Below are 18,245 nucleotides of genomic sequence, written 5' to 3'. Positions count from 1 at the left end.
ACGCAATTGGGACACGATGACATGCATCAACCAAGTCAGCGAGCCTGACCACCCGATCACGTTAGTCGCCTCTTACGACAAGCATAGTCGCCTTTTACGGCAAGCATGGGTTGCTGAAGACCTATTCTACCCCGGATATTCACGGGTCAGTCTAGTATGTATATGATTCGTGCCTGTAGCAATGAACTGGTCTCACCTGTTTATGCACTCAACCAAGGACTTATATATACCATAAAATTTGTGTCTCAGCCACACATAAGTGGGACAGAACACGCAAACGTTTAACGAATTGATGGGCACTTACATCACAGACTGTGTTCTCCATTACCTGAACTGCAAATTTTTAAAATAAACTGTTTCTTATTTAAATAGGCAAAATCCGTAATTAAGACCAAGATTTAGAAACGTGCAGTCCCGATATGGTATTATCTTATATAGATCAACGTTTTATACTGAAAACAGACAGAGAATCTATGGATGTCTAATTCTACATTATGAGGAACACAACGTTTCAGAGTATGTTATTTTGACTCTGTTCTGATGTACAAAACCTTCCAAATGGCGTGCTGGTTTTCTTGGGGAATTAGTCAGCAAAGAGCCGAAGTCACAGGAGACTAATTACAATTTTATTTACAAGAACATTGAACAATGAACAATATCTTAAATATAGCTGAGGGTGCCACAGAGAGTCGGTACAACCCCCTGGGCCTTGGGTGACAGGTCTGCGTGGTTTGAGCGTCAAACCCCTTCTGCCTAACATCCTGCTTCTATTTCTATTTAACTATAATTTAGAGCAATAAAAATGAATATGATTGGTTGATACACAATGGGATGTGCCCTACGGTTAATGAATGGCTAGACAGAGGGGAATTCTTTATCCTGTTGGACTGGCACTAATCTTTTTGACATATTTACTGGGTGCTTGGAAAGAGATTATGGTATCACTACAGACGATCGCGAGCTTGTATGGGGCTAATCCTTAATGAGTCCAAATTGGAGTATTTGTTGAATGTTATTCAAATATTAGTGATGACATATTTACTTAAATAAAATAATTCAAGGCAATCTATAAGACTATGAAGACATATCTCTTGTCTTATTGAATAGTATGTCCGGGGGATGGGATTTTGTTACCTTAGGCTGGTATTTTATAAAAAGCTTTAAATTTATTAAACTATGTAGACATAACTGAAACTTCTAATATTTTGTATGTGCATTTGTCCTGGATCATAATATGTATTACCTCCTGTTCTGTAATCATATGAAATTTTGTATAAATGTTACACCAACAATGCTAAACGCACCTGTGGATCTAATTAGTATATGAAAACTTAGTATCAATGTTAAATCATGATATAAATGATAATATATTCAGGTGAATAAATTATATGAAAATAGATTAAAATATATATAAAATATATGTACCCGTTAGAACAGCAACAGTAATAAGATAACAAATGTGGAAACTTAACAAGAGACGGCAACAGATAATTGGCGCTGACAGGTGATTAGCAAAAGACAAATGTAGCATGACAGCCATGTACTGACTTTAAGAAAGCAAAACCATTTTATATGGTAATATCAACTTTAGTTTAGGTTTGTAGTAATGTTGGTTCAAGTTTTTGGTTTCATTTAAAATGCAGTTGTCTGTACCACAAGATTCACGAAATATATAAGTCACATTTTTACCTCGACATTTTCGTTGAATTTGAAGAGGTCGACATTTTAACTTCAATTATGAAAACTCTTCGTCTTTTGGAACAACCATTCAAACATTGCTCTGTTTGAATTCTGCAGATGAATGATTCGGTGATGATGCAAACGCAAGTGGTGCCATCGATTACCATGCCACACAATCGAGGTCCCTAACACTTGTAATGCTGATAGTCGTAATAGTTATCTGCAGCTGTACTGCTGAGTTGACGAGATTTGGTTTTCACCACCCTTTTTCGTGAGCCATGGAAATGGGACGCTGGAGCTTTCAGCGCGTGGCTCACGATTTTGTGGGAAAAGTCACTTGCTCTGCCCCGTTCCTGAAAATAATGACAGCTTGGGGTTATGAGAAATATCAAACAACCAGTTGATGTGTCAATCTACATAATAAATGTACGCATAATGATTCCAAGCATAATCACTCACATTCTTCAACGCGACATATGTCAAGTCGTACATATGAACTCATTGCACACCAATAGTTTTGAGCCAATTGGGACAGATTCTGTTCAAATGAATCCATATATGTATGTATGTATGTATGTATGTATGTATGTATGTATGTATGTATGTATGTATGCATACAGGAAGTGGAAAGATAATTGTGTTGGTGGTAGTGTGACCTTTTTTCATCAAGCAAATGTCATTTTCCAACAACAAAAAACGCCTGACCTCACACAGCAAGACAACAGCCATTTCCTGGAATCACAACATCCAGCTCCTCCCATGGGTCCCCAGATCTCCAGATTTAAACAAATTCGAACATTAATAGATGCAATGGATCAACGAAAGCGAGCATTGCCAACAGAGTGGGTGAACATTCCCCAGGACCAATTCGGGATCTGATTTGATGGGACGACGATGCCAGTCAGTTTTGGTGGCCATTTATTGAGAACAGATGACCTTCATCTTGAAAATCTGCTGTTCCATGTGTGGCATATGGAACCTTGGTCAATGACAATGATGTGTGCCAAGTTTTAAAGAAATCGAATACCTTATCTTGATTATCTAATTTTGAAAATGCAGCAACCAGGGTTTAGGTGATCCGGGCACATTTAGGCTGGTTAGGCTCATCATCAGCTCAGGGCCCTTGCCCCTTCAACATGCAGCCCAGACAGCGAATAGGACTTCTTCCAGGAAGCGCTGCCTGGTCAAACCCACCCAGAACTTTTCGGAGAATGTGAAGACTGCAGCCTTCTGCATTACCCAGATTGTTACAAGGGCTGTATTCCTCGTATATCGGGACAGATTGGGAGGTACCAAACCTAAGGCACCGAAAACAATGAGGATTATTCATTATTTTGATTATTTACCCAATTTGTCATGTTCCTATCCAGGTCTGTTTCCAGTTCCGAGCATGCTGTATGAAATGCATATCGCTCCTCGCGTTGTTCCACAGTCTTCGCACCTCTCTTAATCACATGTTTGGCTGCCCGTCTGAATATTTGTAAATGAGGAATCATATTGAGTGTGTGAGTTTGATTGAACGACGCGTTGAACAATATTTCAGTTATATCATGTCAGCTTGGTGGGAAAAAAGCGAAAAGCAGTTCAAGTCATGGACGTTTACCAACCACAAACAATGATTTGGTGCTGCCAATCTTTGAAACACAATCAGTGCGATCATAGGTTTCTGGCAGTCTGCATAGCAAATTGCGCCGCATTAGACGACGGAGCTAGCCGTGCTCCAGGAGAAACATGAACAGGTTTTCACGGTATTTCAGCTGAAAGTGTATGTGTCTACTTGTATCCTGCTGTACATGTGTGGCTAGTTTCTGGTAAACCAAGAGTATAGCACATACCAATACAGTAATAGCTACGATGATTAACTGACAGTCTGTTTTTGATATGATCATTGTAGGATATGTATTTTTTTTATTTCAAGCGAAAACAGATAAAACAATTATGAAACGTGTTGTCCAAAATACCAAGAATCGATGTCAGCAATATCTCAGCAACAACTCTATATAATTCTTTGAAATCATGGTTCTGCAATATTATTATTTATTGGAGATTAGCACAATGACAAACCTCCAACATATGGATGTACTTACATATGTCCCTTGGCTTGTTTTGGGGCTCCCTGCTTCACCATCTCTGCCGTCTTCTGCACGGTGGCCAATCCCACGACTGCCACATTGATGTTCTGATAATAAAGATGCAAGATTGTACAAGGATTGAACCACTTGGGTGGCTGATCAGTCCGTCAGATACATGCAGTATTTGTCATTTCTATTCGGTTGAAATGTCACACATGCTGTAGGACTGTATTGCATAATAAATTGATGTCATTGTGTTACCTCCTCCATGACCTTCCTGTCCTTGGTGAACTTGTGACTCTTGCACATGACACGGAGACACTTCATGCCGTTCTTGCGAGTGTAGGCGATCTGAACCTAAAATGGGGAGTGAGTGAGTGAATGGTTGAGTTTGGTTTAAAGCCTGAAATGATGCAACAAATTCGGGGAAACATACAAGCACGGTTACTGGATTCTAAACTGCGATGCAACTGCACAGTTAATTGCGAAGCCTTATACAGCATGTCCATCCGTGCACCCAAGGAATGATGCCACAAGGAAAAGGATGTTCTGTTTAACTGGTATTTAATTTGACAGATGATGATGAAAACAGATGATATAATTTTCTTGCACACTCATAAGCTCCCCCCCCCCCCCCCCCTTATTACACTGTCGGTTGTTTGCGCAGGAATCGAAATAGGTGTCGGGCGAGTTTCTTGACTAGTACCTGGAAAGGGATTTCATCAATTTCTGGGATAGTGTCCGGATCTTTGAGTTTGAATTTGAATGTGAGGTCTGTGTCTTTCAGGGCATTGCCGACCTCCTTCACCAGCCTGCTGCAGTCCTGGAACAGAGAAGACATACTCAACCGTAATGAAACACTGTACAGAAAGGGAAAACATATATTTTGTGACGATGCCGAGTTTCTATTTGAATTCAAACAGAGGAACAACAGTGTGCTGAGACAATAAAACACTCTCGAAAACGTAAAAGACTCAAAGTATGATAACCTTTGGATAACCTTCTTCAGCAAACACAAGGGATGGATGCAGCAAGAAGGTAACATGAACTGATGAAGCCACGATCGTGTTCTGCCAGATGAGACGCAGCTCCCGGACGATCTCCAGGGGGTTGAGGACGTTGACGGTGCCGCCTGAAGCCAGCGCACACGCACAGACTTGCTGCATCTTGACAGGCTTTCCCTTCACTGCCATGATGTTGATGACGATGTTCTTCGAACGAGCATAGTTGCCGATCTGGAATATTCAGCAGAGAAATAATCTAGATATATTTGCGTAAAACTGTTCACTCTGTTTCCCCTAACTGTTGTCTTTGATATGCGTCTGATGTGTTACCTCTTACCATCTTTCACAAACATAAGACAACAACATGGTATATTGTCAGGAAAGCTGAGAAGCTAAATTGAAACAAACATGAAGACTTGTGGATGTAAGTGATCTTCCAAGGTACCAGTTGATGCCAGGAATACCTGTCCAGTTGATCTCAAGTCCGCGTCTTCACTACAAACATTTAAACATCTTCTTGAAGCATATCTGCTCTGACTTTATATCACTGTCTACACATCATTACTTTCATTTTTTATTACATTTTATCGGTTTTATATTTGACCAGAAAGGTGTATGGAGTAATGTTTGAATGTAAGGGGTAAACGAGCTTTAATGGAAATATTTCGCAATCTACGGAAGATTGGTTTTGTTGACACTTCAGTTTTCTTTAAAATATTTGATACTCAGATTCAACCTATTCTTTTATATGGTGCGGAAATATGGGGTGTAAACAGATTTGAAAAAATAGAACAAGTGCATATTATGGCTTGTAAGAAGTTTCTTAACGTTGGTTTGCAAACCCCAAATGCTATTGTGTATGGGGAATGCGGTCGGTACCCACTACATGTAAATGCTATGTGTCGTTCTGTAAAGTATTGGCTAAAACTGATTGAAATGGACGAAGATAGGATACCAAGAAAATCTTATAATATGCTTGTATATAACGACAAGTGTGGTCGTCATAACTATGCTTCTTCTATTCGTTCCATATTATTTTCTCACGGATTCGGAGTAGTTTGGCTCAGTCAAGCTGTTGACGACAAACCATCATTCATGAATAGTTTTAAAAACGTTTTGATAAATATGTTCTACCAATCATGGAATAGTACTATCAAGGCTAGTTCTAGGTACATTCTGTATAAAGAATTCAAAAGTCTCCTGGAACCAGAAAAATACCTTTCCATTATTACTGAAATAAAATATCGAAATGTTTTGATAAGGCTTAGAGCCGGGCTACTAAGACTTAAGGTAAACGAAGGTAGATGGGCTGATATTGACTTACGTTTACGACTCTGCCCCATATGTGAAACAAGTATAGAGATTGAATATCATTTTACTTTAGAATGTGAATATTACAACGATATTAGACATCTGTATTTACCAACAACATTTTGCAATAATCCAAATATGCATAAATTTAAAACGCTACTGTCATCTTCGTGTAAACAATTACTTGGAAAACTATGTAAATACCTGTATTACAGCTATGAAAGAAGACGTAATTATGAAAAGCCTGTAAACCTGTAAATTTGTACCTGACATTACCTTTTTTCATGTACCACACGATTTCAAATGTATGTATTGTATATGGGCCAGTGGCCTTGGTACAAATAAAGACTTCTTCTTCTTCTTCTAATCAAGAGATAAAATGGTCCACACAAGGCGTTCTTTTTCCAGCTAATAGTTCCAAAGCTTTAAAGGAATCTCAATTGGATGTGATTTTGTTATATTTCTAACTATAATTGTTATTCATTCCATGTTCCAAATCGAGCAAAACGTATTTACATGAAATCTAAAGCAATTCAACTGGTACAGTTAAATATCGTTGTTCAAATTTCGGTGATTACCGTCGTATAGAAGTCAGAGTCAGAGACGCCATGACTCAAGGAGCCAATGCCACGGTTTGGAGCCCCATCAGTACACAGCACAATCTCTGATGAAGGCACTTCACTCACAAATCCAGCACATATTGCCAGTGCTGGGCCAAGTGCTGTAGAACCTCGCGTGTGCAATTCTGCCACCTTCTCCATCAAACCACTGGAAGATGATTTCAATTTGATATTATATAAGCAATAATATTTCCTTTCACAGACAATACCGCCATTAATAAAAGTCTCCACTATTCATTTCATATGAACAAAAAGTCACTTAATCAACCAAACAAATAACTGTAGCACTTGAAAAACATTGTTTCCTTATTAGACATGCACTAGAATGGTTCTCAAGCCAAATACTTACTCATGGGAAAGTCGTAGAGGTTTGATCTCATTTCTTTCTGCTAGATCTTTCCCCTTATTGATGAGAGCATCAAAGTCATTATTGTTAACACCGGTGCTCTTTATAGATGGTCCTGTCCCATCACCTACGATCTCGACTTTTGTGGCAAAGAGGACCAGCATCACTTGTTTTTCCGGCTGTTCCAGTTTCAGCAGCTCCACCTGTCTGTTACAGACAGCAAAAGAGCAAAATTAATGTACTCAAGCTTGTTGCTTTATTCGCAAATCACATTGTTTATGATTTGAAAGATGGAATCCAACATAAATAATATTATTGATAATATATTTAACATGTGGTTTTATTTACTGAGCCCCAAACACCTAACTGCATGCTCATTGTTTCCATGACATGACACTGTGTACCTCATCACAGCCTCCTTGATACACTCCAGCCTAGACTTAGCCTCCAGCGTCTCCCCACTTCGAGCCTGCTTCCATGCCGCTATAACAAACGGAGACAGAGGACAGGTTATTGTACTTGTCCCTTGGATGTTTTGGCAAACAAGGTATGTATTCTAGATATATATGTATAGCTTTTACATTACAAAAATTCTTTCAATGAGTTTGGGATTACACCCCTTTGCTTAAACACTTTATTAGTTTATAAATATATGATAGTCGTAATAGCTTCAGAGGTGGAACTAATGTTTTGACAAATATGGTTTTACAAGTAAATATTCAAGCTTTGTTCTCAGTATTACAATGTTGACAATTTTTCACACATTGCATCTGGAAGTTCTGTCACACTGAGCCTAATGTCACACACTGCATTTGTTAGTTCTGAAACAATAAACCCATTGTCACACACTGCATCTGGAAGTTCTCATACAATAAACCTAAAGTCACACACTGCATCTGGAAGTTCTGAGTGTCTAACCTTGTAGTTCTGGGACATCTACCTTGGAATCCATTGAGCCGCTGACGTCAATGCAGTAGACAATTATTCCTGGCGTGATCTTCTGCACAACTTCAGCCGCCTCCTCCTCTTTCTCTGTTGCTGGACTCAACATGTAGTCAAACATCAACTCTCTGGGTATCTCCTCCAAGGTCACGTCTAGTTCTTTGTTCTCTTTCCCGCAATACTCACTGAAAAAGTAAGTTACATATTAAAGACACATACGGATTAGTTTATTATAAACCGGTCTTCCTCAGTTAACCTGAGACAAAAATACAATTATGAAACTAAACTGTACAGATAGTAAAAGGAAAATCATTCTCTTCATTAAAGCTCATACAAGATTCAGTTCATTGTGAATTATTGTATTGAGAATATTCTATTAATTCCATTCTCATTGCCTTATAAACTACAAGTATAGTGTTGTTACCTATTGCCTAGTTAGCAATTTCGATTATTGGTGAAAACCCTGCGAATTGAAAAGTAGTTTGGCACTAACCAGGTCCACTGCCTTGCATCCCCATTGTCTATGAGGCTTGATGTCTGGCACAGAACGGCATCACACTTCCTGCACCGAACTGGATCCCCGGTCACAAGTTGTGGATCATCGGCCAGTGTACCCAGGGGGATGTGCACCACATTGCCATCTATCTTCTTTGTCTTGATGGGGGTCCTACCGGCAGCTGGAGGGGTATGATTTTGTATGCATCAATAAGCCTTTGATTTAAAGAATTGAAACCTTAATCTATTGTGTGATATAGGTGCAGGTGTGAGGTGAAGTGGCAGTGGGTGGGGTGGGATGTTTTCCGTGCTCTTTTGTAAACGTCTGTAGTTCCAACACCTTTAGCTCGTAAACTGACAGTTCTCTATGTAATTTGACACCATGGCGTTTGTCTTTTGTTCCAAAATTTGAAAAAAGTTATGATTGCGTTTCTTTTGCTGTTCAGTACATATTATAGTTGTTGTCGGTTCTATTAACCTTAGTATTTAAATTAACTAGAACCATGGTAGAACCGGGTTTTCTCTTTCATGAGACGTTTACAACGCAATTAATACATTTGTAAACTCACAAGTTCTCTTTTTCTCCATCAACCCAATTAAATTGTTATTACTAAAATAATAAGAATAAGTACATGTATGTTTTTTCGTTAACTTTCATTCAACTGGGCTTTCCGTCTCTTATAATGGTAGAGCCTACCAACCCTTAACCATGTTACCAGATACCCAAACATCAATGACCATTTGACCAACCTTCCCGTGGTAGTCCACCAGTTGCCCGTGCTTGTACTGGCGCAGATTCGGTTGCTGATGCTTCAGATTTCTTCTTCCTTTCTTTTGCCTCCATCTTCGGAAGACCTTTGACGTTGATCATCTTCTTGTAGGAATCTTCAATGGTGGGATCAAAGTTTTCTACAAACGACTCGTGCACTAGACGCAAGGTGACAGACGACTTGCCCACACCACCTGTTCCCATTGTAACAAGCTGTAAATCATGAACATTGGGTATCCTGATAACTTAGGCTTAACGTAGGAGGAATAGAAGATTGCATTGTCGACACTTATTAGGCAGAATGTGTGGGGAGGGGAGTGACAGTGTAAAGCAGTATAGAACTGGACAGTTATCATCATCATCGTCATCATAATGTTTTTCTAGATCCTCTGATACCTAATTTTGTATCATACAGATACATATTTCACTGGCTGTGTGAATATGAACAAAGAATATACAGCTACCTATAACAAAACACTCTCTGTGATTTTGGTTTACAGCAGATGAACTCACAAGAACATAGAAGAAATCAAAGACCAATTCTGTACCTTATATTCAATCCCTTGACGAGGGATGGTCCTGAGTAAGGCCTCTATAGCGTCCTTAACATTGTCCCCTGTTTTGGCCGATGTCTCCCTGAAGGGCACGTCCCTGGCTCTGGCCAGACCTTTGCCTTCTGCCTTGGAGACAACACGTTGGTTCTCTAGATCAGATTTGTTGCCGCACAGAACCTGTTTGATGTTGAATTAATAACATGAATATGTTTAATGCATTTGCACATATGAGATAAGAGACATTAAGCAAATAGTCATTCGGTATTAAAATGGAAAACTGGTAATAAATTGTACTTTAAATTCTTCTCAATCGCACCACTATTCTCACATTGTACATCCAAGATGATCTGGTTATGTTCATCTTCACGAGAAAACAAGTTCCTACATGGTCTCTGGTTTGGAGTGTTTGGTTTCTGGGATGATTATTTAAATAAGCGAGAATTTAAGTACTAACAGCATGTATTTTTTCCCCCTGTTTACTTGTTTCCAGGAAAGTAAACATGGCAGTGGCCTCATCGAAGGACTCCCTGTTCGTGATGTCGTACACGATGATGAAGCCTTGAGCTGACCGAGTGTACAGATCTCGCATTGCGGAGTACTCTTCCTGCCCGGCCGTGTCGAGGATGTCCAGCATACATTCCTGAAACAAAGATACTGACTGTAGTTACAGGATTTGTGTCCGCCTTGTTGAACACAACATTGGCAGTCTCTGCAGGCTCCTTTGAGTTAAGATTATGTAACGATAATGGCCAAAATTTCGTTTTTGATGTATACCCGATTGTTCCATGTAAAATATTTCTTTTCTTGTATTGTATTTATTTTCTTGTATTATATTTCCTTTCTTGCATTGAATTTCCTTTCTTGTATTATATTTTCTTTCTTGTATCTTATTTCTTTTCTTGTATCTTATTTCCTTTCTTGCATTGTATTTCCTTTCTTACATTGTATTTCCTTTCTTGTATCTGTTTTTCCTTTCTTGTATTATATTTTCTTCCTTGTATTGTATTTCCTTTCTTGTATTGTATTTCCTTTCTTGTATTATATTTGCTTATTGTATTATATTTATTTCTTGTATATGTTTTTCATTTCTTGTATTATATGTCCTTTCTTGCATTGTATTTTCTTTCTTGTATTGTATTTCTTTTCTTGAATTGTATTTCCTTTTTTGTATTATATTTACTTCTTGAATGTATTTCCTTTCTTGTATATGTTTTTCATTTTTTGTATTATATTTCCTTTCTTGTATATGTTTTTTCATTTCTTGTAATGTATTTCCTTTCTTGTATTGTATTTGCTTCTTGTATTGTATTTCCTTTCTAGTATTATATTTGCTTTTTGCATTATATTTCCTTTCCAGTATTATATTTCCTTTCTTGTATTGTAATTCGGTTCTTCTATTGCATTTCCTTTCTTGTATTGTATTTCTTTTCTTGTATTGTATTTCTTTTCTTGTAGCTAATTCTTTTATTATGTTTCCTTTCTATTACGATAAATACCCTGGACTCGTTCGCTGCCATAATTTCGTTTCGTCATCACTGTTATTCCTCACTTATAACAGAATTCCTTTCGCTCTTTTGATTGGACGTCTATATGTTTTTCATTTCTTGTGTTGTATTTCCTTTCTTGTATTGTATTTGCTTCTTGTATTTTATTTCCTTTCTAGTATTTTATTTGCTTCTTGTATTATATTTCCTTCCTAAGATTATATTTGCTTTTTGCATTATATTTCCTTTCTAGTATTATATTTCCTTTCTAGTATTATATTTCCTTTCTTATAATGTAATTCTTTTCTGGTATTGCATTTCCTTTCTTGTATTGTATTTCCTTTCTTGTACTGTATCCTTTCTTCTATTGTATTTGCTTTCTTGTATTGTATTTCCTTTCTTGTATTGTATTTCCTTTCTTGTATTGTGTTTGCTTCTTGTATTGTATTTCCTTTCTAGTATTATATTTACTTCTTGTATTATATTTCCTTTCTTGTATTGTATTTCCTTTCTAGTATTGTATTTCTTTTCTTGTATTATATTTACTTTCTTGTATTGCATATCCTTTCTTGTATTGTATTTCCTTTCTTGTATTGTATTTCTTTTCTTGAATTGTATTTCCTTTTTTGTATTATATTTGCTTCTTGAATGAATTTCCTTTCTTGTATATGTTTTTCATTTTTTGTATTATATTTCCTTTCTTGTATATGTTTTTCATGTCTTGTATTGTATTTCCTTTCTTGTATTGTATTTGCTTCTTGTATTGTATTTGCTTCTTGTATTGTATTTCCTTTCTGGTATTATATTTGCTTCTTGTATTATATTTCCTTCCTAGTGTTATATTTCCTTTCTTGTATTGTAATTCTTTTCTTGTTTTGTATTTCCATCCTTGTATTGTATTTCCTTTCTTGTATTTTATCCTTTCTTGCATTGTATTTCTTTTCTTGTAGCTAATTTCCTTTCTTGTATTGTATTTCCTTTCTTGTATTGTATTTCCTTTCTTGTATCTTATTTCCTTTCTTGTATTGTATTTGCTTTCTTGTTTTGTATTTCTTTTCTTGTATCTTATTTCCTTTCTTGTAATGTATTTGCTTTCTTGTATTGTATTTCCTTTCTTGTATTTTATTTGCTTCTTCTATTGTATTTCCTTTCTAATATTTTATTTGCTTCTTCTATTGTATTTCCTTTCGTGTATTGTATTTCCTTTCTTGTATCTTATTTCCTTTCTTGTATTGTATTTGCTTTCTTGTATTGTATTTCCTTTCTTGTATTGTGTTTGCGTCTTGTATTGTATTTCCTTTCTTGTATTGTGTTTGCTTTCTTGTATTGTATTTCCTTTCTTGTATTGTATTTGCTTTCTTGTATTGTATTTCCTTTCTTGTATTGTGTTTGCGTCTTGTATTGTATTTCCTTTCTAGTATTATATTTACTTCTTGTATTGTATTTCCTTTCTTGCATTGTATTTCCTTTCTTTTATTATATTTCCTTTCTATTGCGATAAAAACTCTGGACTCGTTCGCTGCCATAATTTCGTTTCGTCATCACTCTTATTCCTCACTTATTACAGAATTCCTTTCGCTCTTTTGATTGGACGTCTATTTCTGGCGTTGTGTTATTCAAATCGGGTTAAAAACGAAACAGTGTGGTCAAATGGGTATGAATAATAACAGAATGGAGATGCAAAACACTGGATAATCGAGGATGTGTTTATTCGACTGTTTGAATATATTTATTCATCTGTTTCAAATGAAATGTTAGGGATTTCGGGTTAGAATTGATCCCCAGCAACCTATGCTGTCGTGAGATCAGACTAAATGTATCAGATGGTCAGACTCCGTGGCTTGGTTGATTGCGTGTCATCGTACATCATCGTCATCGACGGCGTGGGTCGTTGCTTACAATGTCGATCACTGGATTGTGTGGTCCAGACTATTTACGGGCTATAATAGTGTGGCGTTAAACAACACGCAAATAAATACTAAATCTATCATGTGATAATGATGTGTGTTTTTATGTAATCTGTGACCTAAAGATCTTATTTTGTCGTTCTGTTGCAAGTTAACATCTGATTTGTCTCACCATCTCATCCATTTCCGTTTCCTCTTCTTCTGACGAGTCGAGATTGAGGATTTCATCTTCGTCTTCCCCAACATACACAAATTCGCTCCCGAAATCCATCTGAACAGATCTGCTATATGTAAAGAGAAAATAAATAGAGTGTCGAGTGAACTTTCTTGTTTCTTTCATCAAGTGAAAGGGGAAAGAAATATCTCCTTTTCACCCGTCACGAGAAAATGCGAGAAACATGGAACATCCTATTTATTATGTACTTTTTGTGTTGTTTTCAACCGGAAATTATATTATTCCATTACAAATGTAAAGCCGTGAGACGTAAATTCTCCCTACCTATCACACTTGGGCGGTTCACTACCCCTTAAATTGTGTTTGCAACTAAAAAAAGGAGTTTCGTGTTTGCAAAATCTGTTAAAAAATATAAACAAAAGTAACAAAAATTATTTTGTGGCTCGACAATTCTGTATCATTCATATAGATACGATTAAATACAAAATCATCTTTTACAAAAAAAATATACTTGAAAACTACCAAACAACTGTTGGAAGTGAAAGAATACACGTTGTGTAAGTAACAAAAATGGCGCTTTGGGAAAGGAACAGTCTCGGATTGACGAGTTAAGTAAGAAATTTACAGTGTACAACAAAACATTTTCAAGAAGAATATCAGCCTGAAGCAATATTAACACCATAAATGGCTATCTGTCATTATTTTGTCTTGTCAATGTGGAACTAACGTAAAAAGGAAGTCAACAGTTTGTGTAGAGGCTAGACACTTTCGATAAACGGAGACAGTTTGAGGGGAGGTCACTCTTGTATGACAATAGTTCCGTCAAATATAATCGATCAATATATTAACTCTGTTATGGTAATGCTGCGTTTGTTTACTTGTTATTTTGTTTAACGCCGCACTCAGCAAATTTCCAGCTATATGATGGCGGTCTGTAAATAATCGATCTGGACCAGGCAATCCAGTGATTAACATGAGAATCGATCTACGCAATTGAGATACAATGACATGCTTCAACCAAGTCAGCGAGCCTGACAACCTGATCCCGTTAGTCGCCTCTTGCGACAGGCAGAGTGGCCTTTACGGCAAGCATGGGTTGCTGAAGACCTATTCTAACCTGGCTCTTCACGAGTCCATTACACCAGTTCACAATCAAATAAATACTACGATTCAGTGAGTGAGTTAGTATGGTTTTACGCTGCTTTTAGAACTATTCCAGCAGTAACACGGCGGGGGAAACCAGAAATGGGCTTTTCACATTGTACCCATGTCGGGAATCGAACCCGGGTCTTCGGCGTGACGTGCGAACGCTTTAACCACTAGGCTACCCGACCGCCCCTGGCATAAAGGACGTTCAAAGACAATAAAATAATTGAACCAACAACAGTTCACAGTTTGGTATGCGGAATTGTCAAGCAGCTGGACACGAGTGGGTGGAACTCTTGAACCCAGCAGTGGTAACTCACTGGATGCCCTTTGTGTAATACCTACTACTACTACTACAATTCAGAATGAAAGCGGTTAAATCATAATGCCGTGATCAATCATAAATACAAACATGGTTAACGCAGCCCTACAACATGTCTCATGTACATTCATTTGACAGTTAAAGCGTTCTCATGGTGGATTTGTGCGCCTATGACCCTATGACCTGTGAAGATAAGCTTGTCGTGAAAGGCGACTAGCGGGATCAGGTGGTCAGGCTCGCTGACTTGGTTGATGCATGTCATCGATCCCAATTGCGTGGATCGATGCTCATGATATTAATCACTGGATTGTCTGGTCCCGACTCGATTATTTACAGACCGCCGTCATATACTGTAATATTGCCGAGTGCGGCGACAACAAATCAACCAACCAGCCAAGCGTGCGCCGCGCAACGATCGATAAAGAGATTTCACAACAGAGGGAAACATGAATACACCGAGACTCGTTGGCTGCGATTGCCTACCGTGTCCTTTCCTCGTTCAATATTAGATTTTCTATTTGGCCACACCAGGAAGCTACGATCGCCCCGTAGGAAAAGTTAGTGAATGTGAGCCGTGTGGTCATTTTGGGTCTCAGTTACATATTTTTCTCTAACAAAATACCATTCATTCACTCGGGTGACAACTCACTTTATGGCGACCTATTTTCAGTCTGTCACACACTATAGATAAAGAGGATAACTTCCGATAAGATAAAAAATACTCAAATAATAGAATCTTTTTCTTCGCAAATAGAATGTTTACATGGCATTTTCATCATAAGACCTGAATACGTTGCTGAAGTCAACAAAGCTTTATGTATCACAGAACTTTCTTAGTTAATGTAATTAGACTTTAATTAATAATTGCCGATGTTCCATGATTCAAAAGCAACGTCAAATATTAATATTTGGACAAAACAGTTGTTATTCAATGGTAAATAGTAATAGCACATTAAGTTAAATACATTAATAAATGTCGCACCGTGATCTATTTCCTATAGATATCATTTGAATATGTGTTTTAGCACACTTACCTTGTAGCAGTGTATGACTCCCTTCTAACTCTTGTGTGCGCTGTTCGGTAAGTGTCTACCGGGTGGGAAATACGGTCGCGCTGTTATATTGGTTAAGCTGAATCAGTGGCTATAAATAGACGCTCCAACAATTCGCGTGTCATATCGAACATATTGTTATATCTAACATTGCGTCACATGTCTTACATGTTACACAAGCTGGATGTCACTTTCTTACTTGCCCGAGAAGAGATCACCCGTTTAATAAACATACAGTTGTATTACACATTGTGTAATACCAAAACGCGTGCTTATGTTCTCTCGGAACACGTTTCACGAACAAATATTGAAAGCTCTCAACACCCCTTGGCTTATTCAAGGACATTGCGTGTGGAGATGATAGATCACTGAGAGGAGATTATGCACACTCGATGACCCCAGCAACCTTGTTGCTAGGCTTACATGTTTCGCCGATGGATCCAAGCTCCATGCAGCGATAGCCCGTTCGCGGAGCTCTCTATACTACCGAGAGTGTAACGAAGGTGTCACGCGCTGGGAAGGAGCTTGCGATGGATCTTGCTACAAAATTCCACATGTTACGTCATCGGGTATTGTGACGTGATTGTTAACTTTGAGGTGCAAGGCCTCGTTCCTCAAGGCGATCGGGGGCACGGGTGGCCCAGTCGTCTAAGGCGCCGCGATTCGCTGTGCAGAGTTCCGTCCCTTGGGAACGCCAGAAACCTATGATTGTGGGTTCGTATCCCGGTTCGCCCCGATTATGTTTCTAGGTTTGTCAGCACCATACCCGTGCTCGTAGGTTTCACCGAAGTGGTAAACGTCTGAGACCTGCATCACTTCGGGCTTTCCTCCAACATTAAGCTGACACGCAGTGATATAACTGGAATACTGTTAAAAGCGGCGTGAAATCGAACTCACTCACTCACTCAAGGCGATCGTATTGAACCTTATAATGTTTTATTGACTTCTGGAACTTCTTTTTAGGAGGTTCAACTTTCTAGTGAGTCAAAAGCACATGTCTGGTTTATAAACATGTTTAATCAACTAAAGGGGATTTACTCCCAATGATCTACTACTCTACAGTGCTGGTACAACAACTAGCTATAATAACTGTGTACATAGCACTTTAGTGGAACATGCTATAATGAAAACACATTAGATATATTGACTTACTGCTACAAACCTAGTTGACGGTAGTCTTTAAACAGCGCAGTTGGGACACCATGACATGCAACAACCAAGTCAACGAGTCTGACCACCCGATCCCGTCAATCGCCTCTTACAACAAACATGGTCGCCTCTTACGACAAGCATGGGTTGCTGAAGACCAATTCTAACCCGGATCTTCACGGGTCGACCATTATTTAACGATATCACATCGATGTAACTGAAGCGTTAGTTAAATTTTCTTGATCAAATCCCCGTGTTTTGATCTTGCCAATACGAGCTGAAATTCCGTATTTGTATTTCTTTTGCCGGATCCTTTGTAAATACTACAATCAATCAATAATCCGGAAGGTGTATCCATATTTTTAAGCTGAGATCATTCGGTAAGTGGTTGAGTGTGAGTGAGTGAGTTGGGTTTAACGCCGCTTTTAACAGTATTCCAGTTATATCACGGCGTGTCAGCTTAATGTGTGTGGAAAGCCCTAAATGATGCAGGTCTCAGATGTATTATATGTCCAATTCAACTTTGATCCTCTAATACATCACAAAGGAGTTGAGGCCATTTTAGCATGGCACATTTTGGGAAGACGCTGATGTGAGCATGTTGTTCCTTATGAGTGAATATACTTGTGTGATCCCAGAAGCCAGAAATATAGATGAAGCATCAAAGCCACCTGTACAAAACAAATACAGGCACAGCAAATTGTAGTTGAAAGCATGAGAAACAGTTCATCCACTTTGGACAGGATGACAGAAATACAGCCAAAACAGGCCGTCGTCAAAGGTGATGCCATTTGCTGTGCAGTTGCGTCTCTTTGGCACGCCAGATACTTGTGAGTGTGGGTTCGAATCCCGATTCGCCCCGATTATGTTTCTAGGTTTGTCAGCACCATATCCATGCTTGTGCGTTCAACCAAAGTGGTAAACATCTGAGACCTGCATTACTTCGGGCTTTCCTCCCACACCAAGCCGTGATAATTGGAATACTGGTCACAGCGGCATTAAACGCAACTCATCTCACACAATTTAATCACAAAATCAGCTTGGGGACAAAGGTGGTCCAGTTGTCGGGTTCAATCCTGGAGACATGCAGTGATCCTTGCTTCAAATTCAATATTCATCCTGGTTTTTTATGTATGACCGCCTCCGTGGTATAATGGCAGAGCGTCCGCCCGGAGATGCCCGGCCGCGTCATACCAAAATACGTTAAAAGATGGTAC

The 18,245-nt window shown here is 38.4% G+C and overlaps 1 protein-coding gene across 3 annotated transcripts; it reads right to left on the bottom strand.

Moving 5' to 3' along the window:
- Window positions 1–623: 623 nt before the first annotated feature.
- Window positions 624–16,095, bottom strand: LOC124152456 (circularly permutated Ras protein 1-like). Of its 3 annotated transcripts, none has more exons than XM_046525394.2 (16): window positions 15,862–16,095; window positions 13,357–13,468; window positions 10,248–10,433; window positions 9,788–9,970; window positions 9,221–9,452; window positions 8,469–8,652; window positions 7,952–8,160; window positions 7,438–7,516; window positions 7,037–7,240; window positions 6,646–6,835; window positions 4,742–4,987; window positions 4,459–4,575; window positions 4,014–4,109; window positions 3,768–3,859; window positions 3,027–3,150; window positions 624–2,033 (listed from the first exon to the last, which is right to left on the bottom strand). In XM_046525394.2, the coding sequence occupies exons 2-16, from the start codon at window positions 13,453–13,455 to the stop codon at window positions 1,866–1,868; spliced, it is 2,409 nt and encodes an 802-aa protein (XP_046381350.2). In that variant the 5' UTR covers window positions 13,456–13,468; window positions 15,862–16,095; the 3' UTR covers window positions 624–1,865. The 3 variants fall into 3 exon arrangements, with proteins under 3 accessions (XP_046381350.2, XP_046381351.2, XP_046381349.2); XM_046525395.2 differs by having other exon boundaries at window positions 13,357–13,465; XM_046525393.2 differs by lacking the exon at window positions 15,862–16,095 and adding an exon at window positions 13,684–13,749.
- Window positions 16,096–18,245: the final 2,150 nt, after the last annotated feature.

This window comes from Haliotis rufescens, unplaced genomic scaffold, assembly GCF_023055435.1.
Source record: "Haliotis rufescens isolate VD_foot unplaced genomic scaffold, xgHalRufe1.0.p SCAF_74, whole genome shotgun sequence".
NCBI lineage: Eukaryota > Metazoa > Mollusca > Gastropoda > Lepetellida > Haliotidae > Haliotis > Haliotis rufescens.
Note: the sequence above shows the minus strand (reverse complement) of the source record. Positions and strands in the feature narration are given on the sequence as shown.

Coding starts and splice junctions, on each gene's coding strand:
- LOC124152456 (XM_046525394.2), bottom strand. CDS start 13,455: ATGGATTTCGGGAGCGAATTTGTGTATGTTGGGGAAGACGAAGATGAA. Junction 6,836..7,036: donor CCTCTACGACTTTCCCATGA/GTAAGTATTTGG, acceptor ATCATCTTCCAG/TGGTTTGATGGAGAAGGTGG. Junction 3,151..3,767: donor AAACAAGCCAAGGGACATAT/GTAAGTACATCC, acceptor ACAAATATTCAG/ACGGGCAGCCAAACATGTGA.